The 23409-nt window shown below is 40.4% G+C and overlaps 1 protein-coding gene across 1 annotated transcript in view; it reads right to left on the minus strand.

Moving 5' to 3' along the window:
* The window catches only part of nf2a (neurofibromin 2a (merlin)), a 35068-nt gene extending 12629 nt beyond the window's left edge, over positions 1-22439 (minus strand). Inside the window, exons 1-13 of the mRNA XM_034118590.1 lie at positions 21762-22439; positions 20569-20694; positions 20314-20436; positions 17209-17292; positions 9230-9298; positions 9036-9118; positions 6245-6320; positions 5234-5368; positions 4976-5050; positions 4715-4828; positions 3960-4082; positions 3458-3675; positions 1593-1698 (exon numbers count right to left, since the gene is read on the minus strand). Coding sequence (XP_033974481.1) covers positions 1593-1698; positions 3458-3675; positions 3960-4082; positions 4715-4828; positions 4976-5050; positions 5234-5368; positions 6245-6320; positions 9036-9118; positions 9230-9298; positions 17209-17292; positions 20314-20436; positions 20569-20694; positions 21762-21875 — 1446 coding nt within the window. The 5' untranslated portion in view covers positions 21876-22439. The remainder of the gene's footprint in view (positions 1-1592; positions 1699-3457; positions 3676-3959; positions 4083-4714; positions 4829-4975; positions 5051-5233; positions 5369-6244; positions 6321-9035; positions 9119-9229; positions 9299-17208; positions 17293-20313; positions 20437-20568; positions 20695-21761) is intronic.
* Positions 22440-23409: the final 970 nt, after the last annotated feature.

The raw sequence follows: 23409 nt of genomic DNA on the forward strand, positions 1-23409 counted from the left end.
GAACTGCAAACCTTTGAACTAACTTGATGGTGAATGATCTGTCGCCATGCCAACGGCATTTGAAGAAATCTCAAAACTGTCCCGTAGATGTCTTCACGGCTGGACTGTTAGCACACATGTGAAGTTTGAGTACTTTTTAAACATTTTCATAGGAGTTATAGCGACATCGACTTTTATGGCGAGGGAAGCGTTTCCATGGAAACGTTTCCATGGAAACGGCATATGGTGAGATCTCAGATTTGGCGTAGAGCTGTTGAGGCATGGACCGGTGATATACACGTGAAGATTGGGGGACGATCGGACCGTGTCCATTGGACTTACAGCGACATCGTGCTTCATGGCGAGTGGTCTGTCGCCATGGCAACGGCATTTGAAGAAATCTCAAAACTGTCCCGTAGATGTCTTCACGGCTGGACTGTTAGCACACATGTGAAGTTTGAGCACTTTTTGAACAGAGAGAGATTGTGAGAGAGAGGGAGAGTGTGTGTGTGTGTGTGTGTGTGTGAGAGAGTATGTGTGTGTGTGAGTATGAAATGAACAGTTAGAACTGACTGCTGTCAGTAGGAGTGATGACATCATCGCGTTCCATAACACAGGTGTTCATCGTTGAGATAACGAGGTGCCTAGACTTCAAAGGTTTCATTGTTCTGGATGAGAGATGAACCTCTTACATGTGAACGTTTTGTGGAAGAACGATAACAGATATCTGTGAAATTTCAAAACGGGAAGCATGTCAAGGAAGTTGAGTATCTGAAGTGTAATTTTTGTGTACTTTCGGGTTAATAATGTGGCCTTTTTGGCAGTTTAAGAAAGGTGTGCGGCTGCTGCTGTGAGGAAATATCTGCCTGAATTTACAATGGGCTTTAATGGAGACATGTTGAACGTTTTTGTCACTTCATGCCCTCAAGAGGCATTTTGTTTAATTATTTTGCTTAATTATTTGTCATTTTTCAAGCTACGAGATGTTTTCCTACGTTTATCATAAAAAATTATGTCTCAGGAATGTAGGGTTTGGGAATTATGGCAGTTTTAAAAAAATATATGAAGGCACATTTCAAGATTTCTCACCCTCTAGCTGTGACATCACGCACTCTAGTTAATGTTAAAATCTGAAGAAAACCTCTTTAACAAGGTCTGAACAATGTTGAATATCTCTAAAAGTAAGAATCAGATTTAAAAGTTGTGTTACACGGATAATGTAAGAAAGATGTGTAACATTTGAAAGTTGGAATGAGGTTTCTGAGTGAAAGTATGAATGAACAGTTAGCAGTTGAAGTCGCATGAAGATTTGTTGAAGTGTGAAGAATATCTCCATTGACTTCAATGTTAAAAATGTGATGTATTATGGGATGTATCTCTGGAATTATGAAAGTTATGAATGATAAAAGTAATAGCAGTCGATTCCCGACCGAGCTGAACGTTTTGATGTTTGAACGGAGTTTCTGCGATGTTGAATGTGGGAGGAGAAGACCGGCAAAGTAATTGGATGGAATAATAATAAACTTTTCGTCCGTAGCAGAACATATAGTGGGATTGCTGTTAACAGCATTCCCACTAAATTATAAAAATATGAATGCTAATGATTCAGTTACCGCGTAGACAGCCCTGCTGGTGATCTCCAGCAGTTTGTGCTTGGCCCTGCGCTCCGACTCCTTGGCTTCCTGCAGGTCCTGTCTCAGCTGCTCAGCCTCTCTGGCCCTGAGGGACAAACACAGACAGAGGCAGTTCATACTTTAATTCACCTACCAATCCTTCAAAGGAGACAGAATTATCTTACATAATCGGTACGTTGGTACTCGAAGACACTGGGAATGTCACTCTGTTATTACCCGGGTGATCAATGTAACACCGAAGCACAACATCATTTCTGACTCCATTATTCCACCATGGAGTTTGAATGTTATGTGCAGGTGATTACATTTATTTTGATTGTGTTCCTGAACTCTCAGCGGTTCCTCGTTGATGTGGGGGAGCTGTGTGCCTCGAGGGTTTGAGTGGACACAGTCATTTACATGTTGAGTGCCACAGGTTTGAAATTCCTCTGGTGCAGAAAGTGCTCATCCAGAAATTACAGTTACTGGCAAGTGGTTAATGGTGCCTATTTGAAATGATTGCCTAATAAATTGTAAAGTAGAAACTGTAAAGTGATATTCTTAGTATCCATGTATACTGTTTTATTATCAAAACGACCTCAGTTCTTTGCTACAATGGATCAGCATCTATCAGGCTCATCACAGTGCTGAATGCTGATCAAGAAACACTCATCACTTCATCTCCTCATTCATCTGACCTCAAAAGAACTAAAAATAAGTCAACAGCAGATGGTTAAAAGTAGCGGATTTGAACTAGGATGTGACAAAAACATTCATTTTTAAAGCAGAGATAAAAAAACGCATCAAAAGTCTGTTTCAGCACTGTGGAGCTTCAGTGGGGAGTAAAACAGTGTGTTTGATAGGGACTCCCACCATCAATCGATTCTACTGCTAACAATTAACTAGCACAAATTAACTGCGGCACCTTAGTGCTAGGAGGAGAGCTGCTGAACAAAAGCTGGCTCCCCTTTGTAACTTTTCCGTGTGCAGCAGCGTGGCATGATTACCTGCTGCAGTGCAATAATAAAGCCTTCACAATTAAATGACTTTAAACAAGTTAGAAGTTCTTTGATTGAGCAATTTGAATGCAGCTGCAGCGTTATGCTCACAGCGTATCGACTGATTTATTTGCTGCTGAGCAAACTGAAATAAAGTATAGGGATTTGGGAGGGAGACTTGCATTATAAAGGTAAAACTTTGGGAAAGTGAGTAGGTTGTCGGGTTAAGTTGTTTAAAGGTCCCCTATTATACTGTTTTTCATCAATATATCACAGGTCTCAGATATATACAAAACATGTCTCTGAAGTGTTTGGCTTGAAATACCAAACAGATCATTGCAGCATCCCATAAACCCCTCTGTTTCAGCTCTGTTTCAAAAGTGCTGATTCTCTGTCTGTTACTTTAGATGAAAATAAGGAGCCACTCCCCACTGAGAGATATTTGGTTAAAAAGAACACTATGGTGCTCTAGGAGGAGATTCAGGTGATGAGGTGGGGGGTGTTACCTTGGTTGGTTATTGGCTAATGGTCATACAAGCCAAAAAATCGTTATGACATCATAAAGTGGCCAAAATCTGATCAGCTCATTTTCAGACAGGTTTTTATGGATCAGGACAAAAAGTGAGCGAATCTTTTTTTCCTGAAACTTTCAGAATCTCTTTCCACAGAGGGGACACATGTGTATGTATAAAAGACATGAAAAAGTGGATTTTGCATAATAGGGGACCTTTAAGGATCTAAAAAGCATGTGAGATGAATACAGAAAAAGAGAATGTATGCATGACAGAGAGTGTTGACAGAGACGAATCCACTGCAACATGACTGGCTGAACACTCTCCTCCTCCTCTCCCCTCCTCCTCTCCCCACCTCCTCTCCGATTCGTCTGCCATCTTGAGGGCCAGCATCTCTGCCTCCAGCATCTTCTGCTCCATGAGCCGCCGCTCCTCCTGGCCACGGATGGCCGTCACTTTGATGCGTTGCATTTCTGTCTCAGCCTCTGCAGCTTTCTGGGCCAACAGCTTAGCCTCCTCCTCCGCGATCTGGGCCTTCTCAGCCAGCAGGTCCGCCGTCTGCTCCGAACGCAGCTGGAGAGGAAGAAGAGGGAAGACAGACAAAAGAAGGATGGGGAAAGGGGGAAAGAAAAGTTGGAATTGGGAGTTGAGGGGAAATGGAGCAAAGAAAGAGAGATGGAGTTACAGGGCGAAACGGGAGGGAGATAGATCGAGGGGAAAGAATAGACAGTGAGAGACAGTAAAGTGGAAGAAATGACGTGAACAGAGGGAGGAAGTGAAGTGAGAACGGTGTGAGACAAGCTCAATTTACCAAAAGAAATGTTGCTGAAACTTTCCGTATATGTGACGTATCTTACCAGTGCGTCGTTGGCCATGTGGGCCTCGTCCTGCAGCTGAATCAGCCTCCTCTTCAGCTCGTCCCTGGCTCTCTCTGCCTCCTCCCGCAGCTGCTTCTCCCGCTGCAGACGCTGCCTCTCTACCTGAAGGTCACAGGAGAGAGGATATGGTGGGGAACAAATGAGTGGAAATATGGATGGAGAAAGAAAGAAACAGAACCAAACATCATTAAAGAAAATAATGAGAAAGCATCATACAAGAGAGGGAAATATTAGGACCCCCACTAGCACTAGCATGAGCGTTGGCTATTCTTCCTGGTGTCCACACAAATATAGTCAAACACACATGTACACACTATAGCCACACAAACACAACAAACAAACAAACAAAGCAACTAATGTCATTTAATTAACATTTAATGATGGAAGTGAAACAAAAATAATCAGCGGTTTAATTAATAAAAAAGTAATTTTGTGTTTGTATTAACAAGTCAGTGCCCTTAAATACTTGTATTTGGGTGCTTGCTTTCCCTCTGTTGTCTGACTTGTAAAACAGATTTGAAAATAACAGCCACAAAGACATGTACTGTACTGTTCAATTGAGTTAACATCTCATTTTGCCCTCTTTTTCTGTGTGTCCAATGTTTCCAACTCACAAAAAGTAGCATTCCCTTTGCCATTTTTTTGTGGAAATGTATACTACATTTGAAGTGGAAACCTGGCTACTAACAAGTTCATTCCTATACCCCCTTCTTTGTTTCCTGACATCCATGTACCTGTTTTCGGGCCCTCTCCTCTCTGGCCTGAGATTTCATCTGCTGGACTTCGAGCGAGTCCACCCGGCGGCGGCGTATGAACAGGTCATGGTTCCCTATACACAACTGGAGGATCTGCACAGAGAAACACAACCAAAGAATGGTTTATATTTACAATGATGTGTCAGAATATCAGTTCATCCCAAAACTCTCATTCACCAGCATCTTCCACATTTTATGAAGACCTTCACTATGAGAAATGACAAACTTTGACAAACTCACCAACTTGTTGACTCTTAGACGCGAAGAGTTGAACTTGAAAACATTGGTTTTCTTGCCGAGAGGTCTGATGGTAAACTAAACATTACGAAGACAAGAATACCAGATTGTTGATCAATACACAAGAGAAAACACCTCAACATTTCAAAGGAGCGAACAAAGAAAATAAACTATGACACTAAAGTATTGCCTATATGTAGCTCTTTATTTAACTGAGTACCGCAGATCTTTGTCACAAAGAACAACAGCAGATTCTCCCACCTCCTTGTCGCTGTAGGAGATGTTGCGGATCTCATTCCAGGGGAAGGAGCACTTTGGTGACAGCCTGTTGTCCGGCTCGTAGATGTGCAGCCCCAGGGCGTCCACTCCCAGGAGAAGATCTGTTCCCTTTTTATTCTGAACCACACACACAGCAGTGAGCAAAGCTTCTCTTCTACCATCCATGCAGCCAACATTTATACTGTATGTACTTGCATGTGACAGAGGTGTCATTGTGGTGGCTCTGCTAGCCATAACTATACAAAAATAATAAAGCCAGTTGTGCGGGGGTATGTGCAGTCTGGGCTAAGTAAACTTATGTTCATATTTCATTATGACTCAGCTGGAAAATGATCCACTGTGTAGCAGTTAATTACTTAAGCCCACAAAATACACATTTGTTTTTAAATGGTTGAAGATTAAAACATCCCTTTTAATAAGGGACATTAAGCACAAGAGGCTGCTAATTTACCACCCTATCTCATCACACCACAGTACAATTGACAAGCCTCCTAGTCTCTTTCACCCTGCACGTCTTTGCAATCGACCATAATGCCGTAAAAAAAAAACATAACAAAGATGTCACATGCAGCCGGCTGAAGTACAGAAGTGAAGAAGGAGGCCATTGAAGTCAGCATTCGTTTATAAGATACCAAGATTGAGTAATAAGACATTATTTATTGTGCATTTTCTGTAGAGCAAAGGTTGCTCTTCTGTACAAAGTTGTGTTTTGATGCAGAGTCGGAACCAGCTTCACTAAAACAGATTTCATCCATAACTTCAGGATGTCAGAGGATACTTTTAATTACATCTGTTAACGCCCATCCCAAGACTCCCAGCCAGGAAACAATTTAGGACGATTAAAAAAAATGTAGGGCCATATATGAAAGTGGCCCAAATTAGAATTGATAATATCAAATTCCATGTGACTGACCATGTGAAGAAAATCTGATTTGGGCAACTTTTGATAACATATTGGCTTACTTTGTATAGATATAGCAAACATTGGCTTACCCTGATTAAAAAGTAATTGACGCCATACATGTCCAGGTCCTGAGCTATTTTTAAATACTCCACCTCAGCGTCTTCCCTGGTTCAAGACAGACAGAGAGAGAGAAGGAGAGAGAGGGGATCCAAGGGAATGAAGAAGAGGAGGAAAGGGCAGGAGGAGAAGAGGGACAGAAGTGGAGAGAAGAAGAAATCAGACTTTTATTCCTTTGCTTTTGTGGAAAGCATCTGTCATGTGTGATCTTCAAAAACTCTGTCACACAGCTCTTGCGAGGGTGAAGACATAAGCACAGAACTGACAGAAGACACAAGTATGATTTGCTAACAGGCTTTAGAGGTCATGCTTGATGGAAGAAAACACTTGTTCTGATGCCTCAAAGACTCTAAATACTGTGATAGAGACATCAATCTTTTCAAACTTGTTTTCTTCCTCTTCTCCTGCCAGATCTGTTTGGATTTCAGGGTCAACTCAGCAAAAAGAAAAAAGAGCATTAGCATACTTTGATGGCTGAGGAAGAATCAGGGCATGCTTCCGGCTAAACTTTTAATCACTTGCTGTTTGATATGGGTGGTGGGAAATTGATGATTTAAGCTTCATCAAAGTTTAAACAGGCAAGGTAGCATTATGCCAAGTAAACACATCTTAACTAGGTTGGACACGGAGTACATTCTGACTTGAGAGTGGGTCTCAGGAGATTTCAATGGTAATGCCTGATTAATGCTGTGGAGGCATAAAGTAGTAGGGTTTCGCTCTATAAAAAGGACATACAGATTCAACAAGTGAGTGAGTTTCTATGATGTTGTTTTAAAGTGGACCTATCATGCTATATTTGAATAATATAGTGTCGGACCATACCTATATAAGGCATATTTATACTTTTTTTTTTTCAAAATACCAAACAGATCATGCATTTTAGCCATGCCTCATTTTGCTCAATTTGACATTTTTTAGATCTGTTTTAGCAAGGGCAGATTCTGTGAGAACAGCACCATCTACAGGCCTGGCATATGTACTACAACGTCTCCAGTGCTTTCGAACGGCAATGCCGTGGTTGTCTCCTCCTGATTGGTGGAGTTGGCCCAATAGCCGTAGCGCCACCGTCCTGACGTCAGGACAGTGTTCAAATCTGGATCAGTTTTTATCAGATCCGTTGCAGCCCCTTTTTTTAGAGATTTGGGTATGGAGGAAAATAGAGAGGGTTGTGTTTTCTGACTCTTGGTGAGTTCCCTGGAACACCGGGGACACATATTCATGTATAAAAGACGTACAAAAGTGCATTTTGCATGATAGGTCCCCTTTAAATACAGTTCTGATGATGTTTAAACTGAACAGGAGCCAAAATAAAGATCAAGTAGACATTTAATAATAATACTGTTTGTCAAAAGATGTGTCTGTCCATAGTATAGAGTATCAAAAACAGTACAAACCCAGCACCTGCGTAAGACTTGTAATTGTGTTGTCTTAGGTGCTATAGTTCTTATCTGTATACAAATGTGCTAGTTTCAGTTTGTTTTTATTTTTGGCTGATGAAGGACTTGGTTTTGTGAAAACATACAGCAAGCCACATAAGCAGCTCTGTGAGGCAAATCACCCTAAATGCTAACATGCTTAACATGTTGTCAGTTTACAATAATATCTGTCATATGTTTGCATGTTAGAATGCTAAAATGCTAACTAAGATGGCTGAAAGTGACCCATTGATGGGGCTATATGAAAGAGAGACCACCGAATTAATATAACTCATCCCAACATTTCCTGAAAAACCCATTTAAATATTGTTAAGACATATGAGGCCTTTTGGTTGTGGGGAAGGAACATGTCAAGGATCACCAAAGACTTCAGGAAATGATTGTGTTTCTGTAGCATCTCTACAAGAGGGACACATGTATTTGGGATTGATGCAAAATGTCAGGTGCTGTATCATCCCAGCATTAAAAGCACCTTTTAATGAAACCCAGCCCTGGTGAAGGTCAGTGAAACCCCTCCTGTGCGCCCACTACACTGCATCACTTATTAAACAATTCAAATGCAAAAGATGTGACCAGCTACTCCCTCTCTCTTTGTTGGGGTTGAATATGTCATTGATCAGCACCAGTGAGTCAATTATCACTTTCCCAAGTGCTGCAGTTGCTGGCTTTCAGAACTCATTTTCCAGCCCTACACCCCCCCACACACAGGAGTTTAAAGACACTCTACATCCCTCACACTTACTCCCTTTTCAATTTTCGACTAAGATCAGCTTAGTAGTAACAGAACAACTAATTCTCATGCTGGTGTCATTGTAGATTTATGAAACCAATTACACAACAGCATTTCTATAGTCCTTTTCACTTTAAAACATTTGCTCCTCGCTAAATGATTCTCTTTTGAAAAATAGCTACATTTGTGTTACATGGTTTTCCTCTTGTGAAAATACATGTTGTTACACGTAATGAGTTTTAAGCTGTGGAAAGCTGTGCAGTTTGTTGGTGCTGCAATAGGTGTTGAAAGTGTCATACCGTGGATTTATCAATGCTAACATAATTAGTGAGGTCACAGTGACCTTTGACCACACAAATCAAATGATTTCATTCACAACAATACAATCTATGTACAGACAGCCTGAGAAAAGGCATACAAGGTTTCTTTCAGAGACAATTTCTATGTGAGCTTTTTTTGTCCTTCTGCCAAAATGAACTTCGGTTTTGCATAAACCATTTCTTGTGGAACCGTTTTTTTAAACACATCCTGTGTGAACTTTAATTTAAAATGTGCTGATGGCTGTGGAACTTCACAGTTCAGTGTAGGGTTTTTTACCTCGTCCTGCCCCTGTGCTCTGCGTAACAAGCCGTGATCCTTTCCTCCCACATTTCTGCAGTCATCTGGTACAAGTTTATCACCTGAAATAGGGGGACACAAACATAAATATAGATGAATGCTGCAGAAAATACAATCAATTTGCAAACATTTTGGCTCATCAATGATGATGTGTAATACCGGCTGTCACTCACCCTCTTTGGAAGAAGTTCCTCCTTGGCCAGGAAGCCAGGCTTGTGGACATTGGGGTCGTACTCTCCGTACTGCAAGATAGAGCAAAAATGCCAAAAGGGTTCAAATCACTAATGGCCACCATCCACCTTCCCTCCAATAGCAGGCCTCTCCTGGGAGCTGTTCATAAGATGAAAGCACAGCGGCTGTGAGAAAAAGGGTCTCCTGGAGAATGAATGGAGGCTGGTCTGCCACCAGGTCATTAACGTGCACCACACACTCAGGCTGTGAGGAGACGGTGTAAATGATGCTATTAGAAATATCTCCAAGAGAGCCGAGACTGATCACTTATCATCCTGGAGCCCGGATCCAAATTAAAACATGCATGTTTGAGGAGAGATATGGATGGATTAGGCATGACTGAGTGGCGGTGGGGAATTTCCTTTGGGCTACTTTAGAACTGGTGGAATGATATGAATTATTCATGAAGCTACTGTTTAAAAAGAGTGAGCTATGACTGTAGATTTATGCAAGCAGGTTAACTTGAATTTGTACCTATATATCTGTGCATTGCTGTATGCTATGTACATGTTCTTTTGTTACATGTTCTCAACTTGAATCTTCTTTTTGTTAACATCAGTAAAAGTTGCAAATAGATCCTGGAATTTGTTGTGTTACCATCTAGGTCAAGGTTCTGAGTGAGCCAAGCCAAAACTAGAAGGTTGAGTTAAAACAATACTGATGAGTGATTAAGAGAGAAAGAGAATTGTCAAAAGCACGAGACAGGATATCCTGCACAAATTCGCCATTACTAAAAAGCCTAGGTACCTCAATAGTGACCGCAATGTTCTTAGATTTTGAAAAAATGCAAGCTGCCCTACGATGTGCACGTACAGACATTAGAGGTCAGATTATGCTAAAAAAAAGATTGTGTGGGAGAGATGGGAACTTTGGGATTGGAGCCTTTGTAATACTATTATTACACACAAACCTATATAACACACTACAGGAAAGGGAAAACCAAGTTGAAAATTATGTAACACCAGTTCTTGCATTCTCCTTAAGAGCGAAGTAATAAAATGTATTCGAGAGAACGACTTGGTGCAACAAATGAGTCGAGTCAAGCCTAAACATGCAGTAGAAATTACGGGTTCAAAAAAAGTTTGAAAAGGGCATCCTCGAAAAGTGTTTGATATTGGTGAAAAGAGTAAAGAGAATGTAAAGACCAGTCTGCAAGTGACTTTGTTTCAAATTAAGTTTGATTACACAGTGTTCATGACATTGTGTTTGGAAGACATAACAACATTAAGTGCTAGAACAATGACAAGAGAATTAAAAATACAATTTAGAGAACATTGATGATTGCTGTTTTTGTTAATGCTGGACTTGCTGTACACAATAGAAAAATAAGCGTTTGAACCACTTTAACGGTTTTAATTAATTAATTATATTTGTTGTGTTGGTTGTGTTACTTTATTATGAAGTTGAATTGGATTTTCAGTGTGAGAAACAGCATATTACAAAATATAATAGGCTCAACACAGACTGAAAGCCTGTGCAGCGGTGCAGTGACTAACCGAGTGGAGAAGCTGAAGGCCATTTAATAACATCCTCTCCCTCAAGTTTCCCCTCAACAGAGCTTACACTCCCTTAGTTTATCACTTGTTTGTTTGTAACTGCTACATAATTGATGGAAGACATATCAATATATATATATATCAATCTATATTCACATCTGGCACTGGAAATGTCACTGTTGAAATGCCAGATATATATATATCTATATATATATATATATATATATATATATATATATATATATATATATATATATATATATATATATATATATATATATATATATATATATATATATATATATATATATATATATATATACACACTCCACATTTTTTCCTTCACAGGTGCACGACATGCCTAAAAATATCTCTGCATCTAGTTGTAAAATATTTGCCATATCATTTCCTTTCCATCTCCATGTCTCATTGTCCCTCACGGTAATGCTGGTTTACCCAAGCTGCGGTGGAGCATCAATATTATGACAGTTGAGTCAGAGTAGGATTTACATAATCTCAAGGATAAAAGGACATATGCCATGAGTATTAAATACCATATTGTGTGGTTTGGATTGAAACTGTAAAGTGAAACTCTGTAAAGCTCTTAGCTGTTTACATAGATTGGAAATATATCCGTGTCATATGCAGTGAGATAGAAAATAAATCGGATTGGAATACGTCTAAAAATAAACACACTGTAGACGAAAGGCTGCCTCATTCAATTTTTTTAAATGTAGCTTAGGTTTAAGTCTTATTGGAGGCCCCTGTAAACCAGTGATTTACAGCAGTGTCATTTGTTTATATTTGTTTGTCATGTCCCTCCACTCTTGGATGAACATGCACTCCACGCCCTCTGTGGCACTCTGGCTGAGGGAGCCGACCTTACTCTATATTCAACCTCGCAGAGTGACTCCCTGTGAATTTGTCCAGAGAGGCTGTTTCTTGAAATTCTTGTTCAACACCTCCTTGACGCACTGCACCCACTCAGAAATCAAAGCAGGGGGCTTTAAAAAAAACTCTGCTGATCCACTGAGACTGAACTGTTCGCTCCCACAGTGTACACACACAACTATCCACAGAAAGGTTAGTGTCGTTTTTAGATGTGTGGAACATTTTATACATTATCAAAGGGTTATTCTCAGCGTGTCGATATTTTGTTTATTTGATACCTGGGGAGTGTTTTTCAATAAGTGGTTAACATTTAAAAGTTGCATTCTTTAAATCATACTTCTTAGAAACAGTAATTTTTTGTAGGACATTGACTTAAACTTGTGATTAAAGTAAAAGGTGATAGACCACACAATTAGTTGAATAATTAAGAGAGTAATCTGCAGATGAATCACTGAATTAGTTGTTAGGTGCCCTTGAGAAGCATATTTTTGAGAAAAAACAATAATTACGATTTATTATTATAAACTTTAGATGGACATTGTAATGTTTGTGTATTTTGTCTTATTCACATTGAGTAAATGTCACATAACTGTTGTAGTGGATTGTAGAATAATGCATAAAATGTAAGTTGTGTCCTTAATCATGTCATATATAGGGTTACAAACTGTTGACACCATATTTGATGACTATAATTGTCTTCTAGTTAGTGATGATACAACGTGAATTGTTTTCCTGTGGCCTGAGCTCTTGGAAACTTACTGTATGAACATGTGTCTGTGTTCAAGGTGAGATAAGGGTAAAGAAGTCATTTTTTCACACAAATCCCTGCAGTAATCCTAACTTCTATTATCCGCTCCACTCATGCACTCCGTTTCTCATACTAGGGTAGTTTTTATTGCTCCCTGCTGTTCTATAAATTATATACCACTTTTTGATCTCACTGGAAACTGATTACACACACGGATTCTGTGTGCGACTGTGCTTTCCTTAACAGAGCTATGATTCACCTTATTTAAAAAAAAAAAACGTAATGTATACATTTATGCCGCCTTTTGCTTTCTTCAGGCTGTCATAATATGATTAAAGATGAGCGAAGGTAGCGAAGTAGATCCCACTGCGTGACTCATAGGCTGCACAAAAACAGCTCATGAGTAGAGAAAGAGTAGGGGAAAGTCTGCCAAAAACCTCTCAGCAGCTGCACCGCTAAACAAGTACCTGTCTTCCCTTTACAACACCAATGTACTCCCATTGGCTCTAATCAAAGTGGACTGCTGATTAAACGAAAACAGATTGTGGCCCCATATTTTTTTCTGTGCGCGCTGACAGCCGAGAGTAACAAGTCGCCAGCTCATTTTCAGATTTTCCCTTAAGGTCTTTAAACACCAAACTGACACCAAAGAAGACCAAAGAAGACCAAAGAACACCAAAGAACACGTCCCGACGGATCGTCGCCTCACGTCGCCTCACATCGCCTCACGTCTCCTGCGTCTTGGCCATGTTTCACACTGGAACACCGCAAAGACTTCAGCCAACAGCCAAGTTGCACGTACGAACTGCGCAAGCGTGAGTGGCAATAACTCTCCTTACCAGCAGGCGGCGGTAGTGTGTATTCGTCATTCAAAAGAGGCAACAACCGGAAGACAGACTGCGTGATACACCGAAAGAAGAAGAACAGACTGCGTGATATAAACAAACAACAAATAGCGTGTGCGTTCCATTTTCACTCTACAACGAGAAGCTCATGGGGCTTTCCCGAACCTGTGTCGAGAGCTGGAGTTAAATGAAATCTCAGATTTGCCTTCTTAATAGTTTGTTTGGGTCCCTCACTTCCGTTTCGCTTCTCATGCACTGATTCGCTAAGCTGAACAGCCAATCAGAGTGATTTTTGGCCGACGGCCTTTAGCCTTTAGCCTCCCGATTCAACATGTCGAATCGGCGGCGGAAGGTGTCGGCACGGCCGAAAAGACACGACGGTGCGGGACACACCAATCTGAGTAGGGCGACACAAGGCTCATCGACGGCCCGACGGCGACATCTATCGACATCTATCGACGGCCGAAATCGGCTTGGTGTGTAGGGACTTTATACACGCGTCTCAAGCCCTGTTAAATTGGTAAGGTGAAGGAGAGTCTCTGAAGGCTCCAAACCCCCGAGGTAGAGCTGGGGTCTCACTGGAGCCTATCCGCCTGTCAGATATCTGCACCTCGCTCTCCATATACTTACTTGGGGATTTCAGTGAGACGGGATCCTTCAACCAAAACGGCTGAGATCGCTGGAGGTTTATTAAGAGAGCCTTTTCTTGTGAAGCGATTTCCATAGACTTCAGGTAACTTGATGTTTGATCCTTGACAAATAAATCAATAACTATTTGTAATGCGGCAAGCTACGTACAGGTTAATGCAGTTTATAGTTTATAGCTCTAAAGAAGGCTTGATGCAATCTTAATGAAAACACAAATAGTAAAAACAAAGTTACCCCACAAACTAAACCCATTAGGACAAAAACTCTTATTAAAAAAATTACATAGTTGATGCAAAAATAACCTGGACTAAAAAATGAATAATTAAAGTAAATAATACCATTACTGTACAAATAACTATGATTATAACACGCTTTTTCTTGAATCAGTCTAACAAGGTTAGTTTTGAGTTGGACGGGACAATACAACATTAAATATATTTCTAAATATACTGTCACTAAACCCCCCACGCAAATATCTGCCTCTACTGCTCACATCCCCATACACACCTCCAGGCTAACACACACATCTTAACAATGTGATTTAGTATTCACCACAGGGTCAATGTGATCAGATGCCTGAAATATCTCAACTGGCCTCTTTAAATGCAAAGGAGCAGGGTTTCTACTCCAGGCTTCTTCGTGTACAGCCATCCTACAAAGGGAGCCCATTCCATCCCGCTCTGTCTGAAATGTTGGTCATTTAGTCACTACGCTGAGTTCCTGAAGGCAAGTGGAATTTAAGATTTATCTAATTCCACTTACTTACAGTTAGGGTCAATTATTTTCCAAAAGTATTGCAAAATAAAACATTTCCCTCTATTGCTAGATAGCAGAGAACTCTTCTGCTCATCTGCAAGCAACCAAGAACATAGAATGTGTTATTGGTTCCACTATCAAGATCCAGTGTGAGAGAGAAACTCCCTCTATAGTCTAGAGGGAACTTTGGAGACTTTGCAGCCATTTACATGCCCAACAACCTATATAACACACTAAAGGAAAGGGAAAACCCCAAAAAGCATAATAGGGCCCTTTTAGAGCATATAAAGGATACCTAATAGAAACCCTAATAAATTAGTTGAAAGTACAATAAATTGTCTGAAAAGTACCATAAACAGTGCATGCACAACTGCCTTCAATCTGCCTTCAGAAGATGAAGACCCCGATGAATCCAACAATAGGGCAGCCACCTGCTCCCAACCCAAAGGGAGGGACCCACCATTTTCTTTAAAGGTCCCATGACATGCTTTTCCGGTTATTACCGTCATTTTTCTGCATGTAAGCGGTCTGCAAAGTCACAAACCCTCAAAGTACACCCTGTAGCGAGTAAAACTCTAACACAGAAAAGACCTGTCTATGCTGCACCAGAACGCTTCGTTGGGGATTTTTCTATTTCCATTTTCCGCCAGAGTCCTGCATCGGGTCATCGGGTCGGTAGTATTTTTTCACAAAAAAAAATCCGGGTTTGGTTCTGGGTAAAACAAAGAAGATGCGGGTCGGGTCGCGGGTGTTGCATAATAAATATATTACAAATAATAATAATTTAATTTAATGTTTAAAGATTCCTCAGACCTCTCCCCCGCGGGACCGCGCATAATCATAACCTCTGCACCGCATCAATCTGCTGCTGAGCGCGCCACATTCGAAATGGCTGAGGTGAAGGCGAAGCTCGGAGAATACAGCATTGTCAATAACTCTTCCTCAAGAGCGAAATCCAACGTCTGGGAGGCTTTTGGTGTCATCCTAGATGGAGAAAATAACCAACATCCCACACTTTTTGAGCCAAATACATAACTGCATGTGTTAATAATTGCATGTTTTCACTGCTCATAGGATATGCGGGTTCGGGTCGGTTTGCGGGTCGGTTTGCGGATCTTGTGCCGACGGTTCGGGTCGGTTTGCGGAACTAATTGGCAATATGTGCGGGTAGCGGGGCGGGTTCGGTATTGCACGTCGCGGGTGCGGGGCGGGAGCGGGTCTTGAAAATCAGACCCGTGCAGGACTCTGCCCCACGCAGCATTCTCATCTGTTTGTCATTACTGGTGTCATTTTCTGGTTGCTAACAAACGCCATTGTAACACATAATCACTGATGTTCCGCTGTAACGGTGGTGGACTCATCAGAACAGAGTGGGCGAGCTGACCAATCAAAGCACAGTGGGCTCACGGGGGGGGGCGGGGGCAGGAGCTCCAACAAGCCGTTTAGGACAGAGAGTGAATACACATACTATACAGAGATGCTGTATGATGTTATTTTGGAACATTGAACAATGTAAATCTATTCTAGTAGACCTCAACAATGGAATTATGATCAGTAGAAATGGCCATGTCATGGGACCTTTAAACCTGGTGCTGACATCTCTCTTTCAGTGTAGGTCAGAGCCCGAAGAGGCCACAGCTTCATCATCAGTAGCAACACTGTAAGGAAGGTGTAATCCTGAGGTCAACATGACACTATTATTCGGCTGCACCTCTGCTTCAGTAGCTTTTGTATTCTCTCTTTAATTAAACGGGATTCAATACAAGATCTGCTGGGAGGCTTCTCAAACCAGCGTGCACTGCTTCAGCAGAGCTGTTTATCCATTTAGAAACAGTTACTTCCAGAGTACATAGGGTCCTAGATTACAAATTAAATGCATTTCCTGCCTCTAGCACTCCAGGAAGTTAAATAAATCAATATACTTAAACTTGCAGGTGAAGTAACTTGTGGCCGGTCTAATGTGTTCCCCTCTGGTCTTTTTGAGGACTGTAGAGTTCTGGATCAATTGTGGGTGATTAATGTGTGTTTTAGGGAGGGGGGGCAGATATAAGCAGATTGCAATAAAAAAGCCTGCACGTGATAAAGCATGCAGTCTCTCTGCACTGTTGTGAGGGACAAAGAGAGGCACAATATACTTTTATCAAAGGAACATTAAATGCATGTCATTTTGAGAAAGTGGCCACACTAGGCTATTGCAGTTTATTTAAATAAATAGTCATCTACAGCCTCAAAGAACTCACTACCCAAGATGTAATGAGATATAAACCAGGTCAGGACAGCTCGAGACAGACGACTACATATTTTCTCGGGTCAAAGTCATTTGAACTCAAAGGATGACATGAAGCACAGATAGGGTTTATTTAGATGTCACTGTATTCCTTGTGCTGGGATAGGCCTGAAAACGATCCCATTCTTTAGCACATGAGGATGAGAAGAAGTTGTCATGCACAGATCAAAGTGAATGTAAACAAACCATTCAAGAATACATGGATGAATTCAAACATAGATTGATCTTTAGCTCCACAGAGAGCACTTACCTTGGCATGGACGGCGTATGAGGCCAGCAGCACGGAGGCTTCAGGAGGACAGTGAATCTCCTCCTCCAGGATGTTCTTCTTCACCTGAGGAGGGACCAAATGCAATTACTTGTAATTCAAACTAATTTTTTGTTTATTTTTTGTTAAAAAGCCCTTTTAGGTCTTCGCTGAACCCGCCTTAGAACCAGCTCTGTTTGCTGTTTGTTTGAATTATAATCCCCTTTAATATGATTATTATTTATATGAATTTTGATTCATTTGCAATCTTTTTTTGGGCTGTATTTTTTCTTTCTTCATTTTCTTTTCTTCATGTAGCTTAGAAAACTTGAGTGTTTAATGCATACCATAAAGCATTTTTTTTTTTTTTTTTTTTATTTACCCTATGCAAAACAAAAAAGATGTGTATTTAGAACAAAGGCCACATATAGACAATTAAAGTCATTAAAAAAAAAAAGAAATCTATTCCCAAATAAATCTAAATCTGTGCTATTGGGTAGTTTGTTTCCCTCTCGAGTGGTCTGTTTTTCAGTCAGGATTACCTACTGGCCCCATTATAGTAGAAGGGTGAAGCATGGGACAAGAAATAACTAAATACATTTAAGATCGGATCCTAATCCGGCTGCCAATACGCATATTGCAAGACATTTGCTCTGCTTAGATGTTACCTAGTGGGAAATTAATGTGAACGCCCTAAAGTCAGAGCAACCAGCTCAAATCAAATATCATATGAGGTGAAGGAGCTGGAGCTGATTGAAAGGTGATCGTACTAGACTGAAGCACGATGAGAATAAGATACCTAGAGAGAAGAGAGTCAGTGTAGGGTGAAACACAACTTTCTAACAACTGTACCTTCCACAGCCAGAATTGTATTTCATTATTTCCACGCTGACAAATACAGAGACAATATAGAGCTTAAACTGTTTTCAGGTACCAATTTTCATAAGCCAAAAAAGACCAATTTAGGATATGCTGCAAACCTTAAGTAAATAAGCTACAGCTATACTGCAACATCTTACTGATGCTTTCTCAAGAGCTCTTGGACCTGGAAACAGGATAAACTTTGCTAAATAAATATTCTAAAACTTGAGTATCATAGCCACATTGGGACCTATTAGACACCAACTATGTACCTAAGCCAACATTAATGTATATGGTCATTAAGCTGCTCTAGGAGTATCTGCTTGCGTATATAGTATAATGAAATGAAAGTAATGCGCCTTGAAAAGCTTTGAATCATAATTAGAGAGTGCCGCCTATTTTCCTAATTCATCAGATCTAGCAGCTTCTATGTGTGTGAATACACTCCAATCATTAGGAGTGACAAATGCAAGGTTTAGATCTCCGGTTTATAGCTATAGAGTGGTTCATGTTGACTTAACTATCACAGATCCCAGTCATATCATGAATTCTTAAAATGGGTGGAAATCCCCTTTAACAAGCTCCCTGCAGATTAAGAGTGCAGGTGTCACTACAGGAGCTCTGTCACCTGTCACACTAATGGAATCACAAACGTTCAAACTGCATGCGGAGCACAAAGCCGGAACGCAAGGTGAGACGCTGCAAACCTGCTGCAGCCGTGGTGGTGGGCAATTTAGTGCTTCAAACCTTATCATTTACAAAGCCAGTCTGTCTTCTTTGTTTTGAACTAACTGAGGTGTGGAGCCAGAGGTGACTGATTGTGGGAAGCGCTTAGACACAGAGGCCGCAATCTGATTTACAAATGTTGTTGCTAAAGAGGTGACAAAGATGTGTCTGTTTGTGTGAGTGGTCTTAAGTGTGTGAGGGGTGTGTGTGTTTGTATCCGGGTCGCTGATTATTTCCGATAAGCGCTAATCCAGCTGTCATGCCTGTGACACTATCTGAACAGAGGCCTGCGCCCGACATTGTGGGAATTAATGAGAGTAATATGGAGACAGGCGGCGCAAGGCTAAGCATTTGTATTCCTCTTCCCTTGTAGCTGCTTTAACTGTTGAGTCATTTGTCTGCTGCTTCTTTCCTTTTAAAGCGATGTCTCCCCGTAAAACCAATAAATTGCTTCAACTACCTTTAAATGGATTAAGGAAACAGATACTTGTTATATAGCTTAAGTAGACAAGCACACTGCTGTCTCAAAGCATATAACTAAACCAGCACAATGGTCTATAAGTGCTATTGGGGATGAGCATCCCATAGAGAATATGTCATTAACTGGGCCAATAACTGAGTCTTTAAGTCCTAATTGGTAATTGATAAATGTGGCTGGTAGCATTGGAAGACAGTTACAAATCTAATCTCTTGAGGGCAGGAATGGCTCCGCAGGAATCCCCCGGAGAGTATTAAGAGGAGAGAAAGGGCTGCGGTAATATGTTGCGCATTGATTCCACATGGCTGCACACTATCAGACTGGAGACAATGGGAAAAGTGTATAACAGAGGGCTCTGCTCAACAACTTGTTAGAAACTCAGTGGACGCATGCCCCCTGTTGGCACCGGATCAGAATAGTGAGGAAGCCGCAAATACGGCACATCAGCCTGTTCTCAATGGTGAATTCATGAGCATTTTGAGAGCTTTTAGGTGTTAAATATCTCACACAGCAATTTTTTCTCAAGCCTATATTTCATCTCATCTTGTTCCTCAGAAAGATAACACCAACACCCACAGGTTTTGCTTTTAGAGTCTTGAACATAGCACCCCTCTAGGAAGATTACGATCAAGGAAAGAGAGGTTTTAAAAAAAGGTGTCTGCCCACTAGCCAGCCACTAGGCAGTTATCCACAGCTTCTCCTAAAAGGCATGTTGGGTTTCAGGTTTACCTGTCAAGCCTGCAGCTATTTCAATTTAAACAGCAGCAGAGAAAGAAGAAAATGTGTCAGTCAGAGGTAGAGTACAAAGAACATTCTCATGAGGCCTTTATGGCATGAAAGACACAAATGAAATAGATACGACGGGAACAAGATAAGTATTTAAAGAGAAGATCCAGAGACAAAAGAGCAAAATGAGGTTAAAAATCACCAAACATTCAGCATTTTTATTTATTATTTAAATTGGATTAAGCTTGGAATGAGGAAAACAAAACTACACCTATTTGCGCAGTGACAAAACAGCGATGTACATTATGTATAGTTACCTGTAGGAAGAAGAGATGCTGTGTGATATCCTGCACGAGCTCCTCCTCAGCATTTTCAGGGTAAAACTTGGCCAGGAAGTGAAGAGTGATTGGTTCTTCCTTCGGTACCTCCTGATCCAGAACCTACGACAATGACCCAAAGAAAAAAACATTCGCAAAACGGGTCAATGTTTTTCAGTGTTTTGCCCGCTACGTCTTTATCTACAATGTTAATAATGGCTCTTAAATGACCAGTACATCGTTAACATCCCTTACCCTCTTTTCCATCTTCAGCCAAGCAACGGTGTCCTTGATGTCGTACCGGAGTCCAAAAAACCACGTCTCCCTCAGCCCCAGAGTTCGACACACAAAGTCAAAAAGGTCTTTCCCTTTCCACTTGACCTGAAACACAAAAAGGATTTCGTCTTAGCAAAACAAAAAACTTTAAAAACTCAGCCTGTAGAGCTTATTATCGACAGTCAAATTGGCTGCAAGCTTTTGTCAAGTGCATTCAAGGTTAGCATGACAAAAACTTGTCTCGTGTGTGTGTGTGTGTGTGTGTGTGTGTGTGTGTGTGTGTGTGTGTGTGTGTGTGTGTGTGTGTGTGTGTGTGTGTGTGTGTGTGTGTGTGTGTGTGTGTGTTACAGTTAAAACTCCAATAAATTAGGAAAACAGCTTCACAATACAGCAGGAGGAGCAACTAGGGGAGAATCAAAGAATCTTATGCAAGGGCTGTATGAACACTTAGTCTATACGACCTATACCCGCTAAATACTATTTACAAAACCCATAATTGATACAATTATCATCCCAGCACAGAAAATAGAAACCTGCAACTAACAGTATGCTGCTCTGTGTAATTACCAACTGCAAACCATGAAGGGTTCCTCCCCTTTAAATACAGAGGAGGTGTCTGCGAGTCATTTCCATGCCTTTCAACTCTGCTTTATCATCAACCAAATCATATGCTTAACCATAAAATACTACAGGAAGGCCCAAAATACATTAAAAACCAGCATACATCAGTGTGTTTTAACCTCACACTGAAGGATGATTCACACAGCACTGCGACAAGTTCAATACTGCATTGACTAAAATGTTCATGATTCCATTGCTGCATAAGACAGAGATAAATATAACAGATATGCTCTCCTGTAGAATAAACCAACTGTACAAATTGCGTTTGATCATAGTTACTTGCTGCCATCTAGTGTCGAAAGTGAAACTCTATATTATATGTGACCATCATCCCTGTTGTCCCCTGGTAAAAGCGTGACAACACATCAATTCAAGGTGTCGTTACAGTGTATGGTAATGCATAGAATACGGTTATAGTTGCAATACACTGCATGACAATTGTTATCCCAGTCAGTAGGAGGACTGAGATGCATTTCGTGTTATGTTCAGGTAAAGTTTGCAGTAAAGTTGAATTTAATATTGCTCATTTTCTGAAACACACTCATACACACCTCGCAGCTGAACTCCATGTCTGACTCCATTGTGCAGATCCTGACGTTGAAGTTCTTGGCTTGTTTTCTTAACAATGAGTTGAATCCCATTTTTGCTGCTAAGGCACTTGCCATGGTGAATAGCTTACAAACTTACTATTTACTTATACAAAGTCCTACAAAAGAAGTGCACTGTCAAGGCATTATTTCTGTTACACTATATGGCGTAGACAGTCGAGGATGTGACTGTCCAGCTTTACTCTAGCACCTTCAACTATCAATAAATATATGTTTAAAACAAATTTCATTCAGGTTTAAATGAGGCTATCGCTGACATTATCTTGACTTATGAATGTATAATACAGATTCCATGTTTAAATTGTAGTATTTTGTAATATCGCGTTACCTACAAAACAAGTTAGTTTACTTTTAGCATAAGCAGATGAGACAAGTGTACTGTCCTATCCTTGCTGCTAACGTTAGCTAACAGGTTAAAAAGAAAATAAGTAACTAACTAACTAACGTGTACATTACAAACCCATTTCTTGCGCTAAAGGTATCCGTCTTTATAACTTTAAATCCGTTGACGTATTCTTCTAAGCGTCCAAAAAAAAAGATGAAGCCAATATATCTCTCCTGGACAGTTCAAAACACTTCTGCATGTTTACTCGAAGCGATAGCTACCTGCTGCTAACCATTTGTTACCAAGCTCATCCTCAAAGCAATGCTGCATTCAAGTACCATCAAGATCGTTGTAATAACATCGTAGTGCACAGTTGATCAAATTCATTGACTGACAAAACAAAACAATGCTTTGTTATGGTCAAACATATAATTATTTATATTATTATGTTACAATGCTGCTTTATCAAAATAATTTCCCAATGTGGGATCAATACAGTTTCTATCTATCTGAATATATGCAGTAATAATACATTGTTTTCTCTTTTGCAATTTCTCAAACCATAGCCAAAAGTAGCCAATGTATCCTGATGTAAACAATATATACAAAAAGTAGGGTCGAAAATAATCAAGCTCTAGATTCTAAATGTATTTTTGAGCTAAAATGTGTAGTCACTTATTCAGATTTGAGTTTCAAAGTGTTGGCCAGGAAAAAAACAAGATAACTGATGATAGGCCCTTGCCGTTTTTCATTGTTTTTGGACAAATAACATCCCATATTATGAATTAAACAATAACATCTATATTGTTATTAAAGAATGAATCAGGTGCAAACCTACTTACATGTATTGTTCGTAGATATTAATTTCCCCTTCTGGCAGGTGCTACAGGAAGCTGAAGAATAATAACAATGAGTTTTGCTAACAGGTCATCACAGAAGTTTTGTATTCTTTGTAAATAAATTATGATTTATCTGTAACAAACTTGTATTTGACACAGACAATGGACATGTTATGAGTGTGGACAAGTACCTTAAAAATGTAGTTTCTTTTGACTGCTGAGGAATGGACTTTTGCATATTTTCTGATTATTTTATCATTTGTGATTCTTTTTCTAAAATAACATAAATCTCGAGCGTCCAAGGAACCCTGAAGGTGGCATGGCTTCCCTTCTCCTGACCGAACAACCAATCACATTGCACTACACCTCCCTTGCCCCGCCCCTAGCCATGCCCCCTGCGCCATAAATGGGCGGCGCCTGTTCAATG

The sequence above is a fragment of the Trematomus bernacchii genome, unplaced genomic scaffold (genome assembly GCF_902827165.1).
Source record: "Trematomus bernacchii unplaced genomic scaffold, fTreBer1.1, whole genome shotgun sequence".
Classification (NCBI taxonomy): Eukaryota; Metazoa; Chordata; class Actinopteri; order Perciformes; family Nototheniidae; genus Trematomus; species Trematomus bernacchii.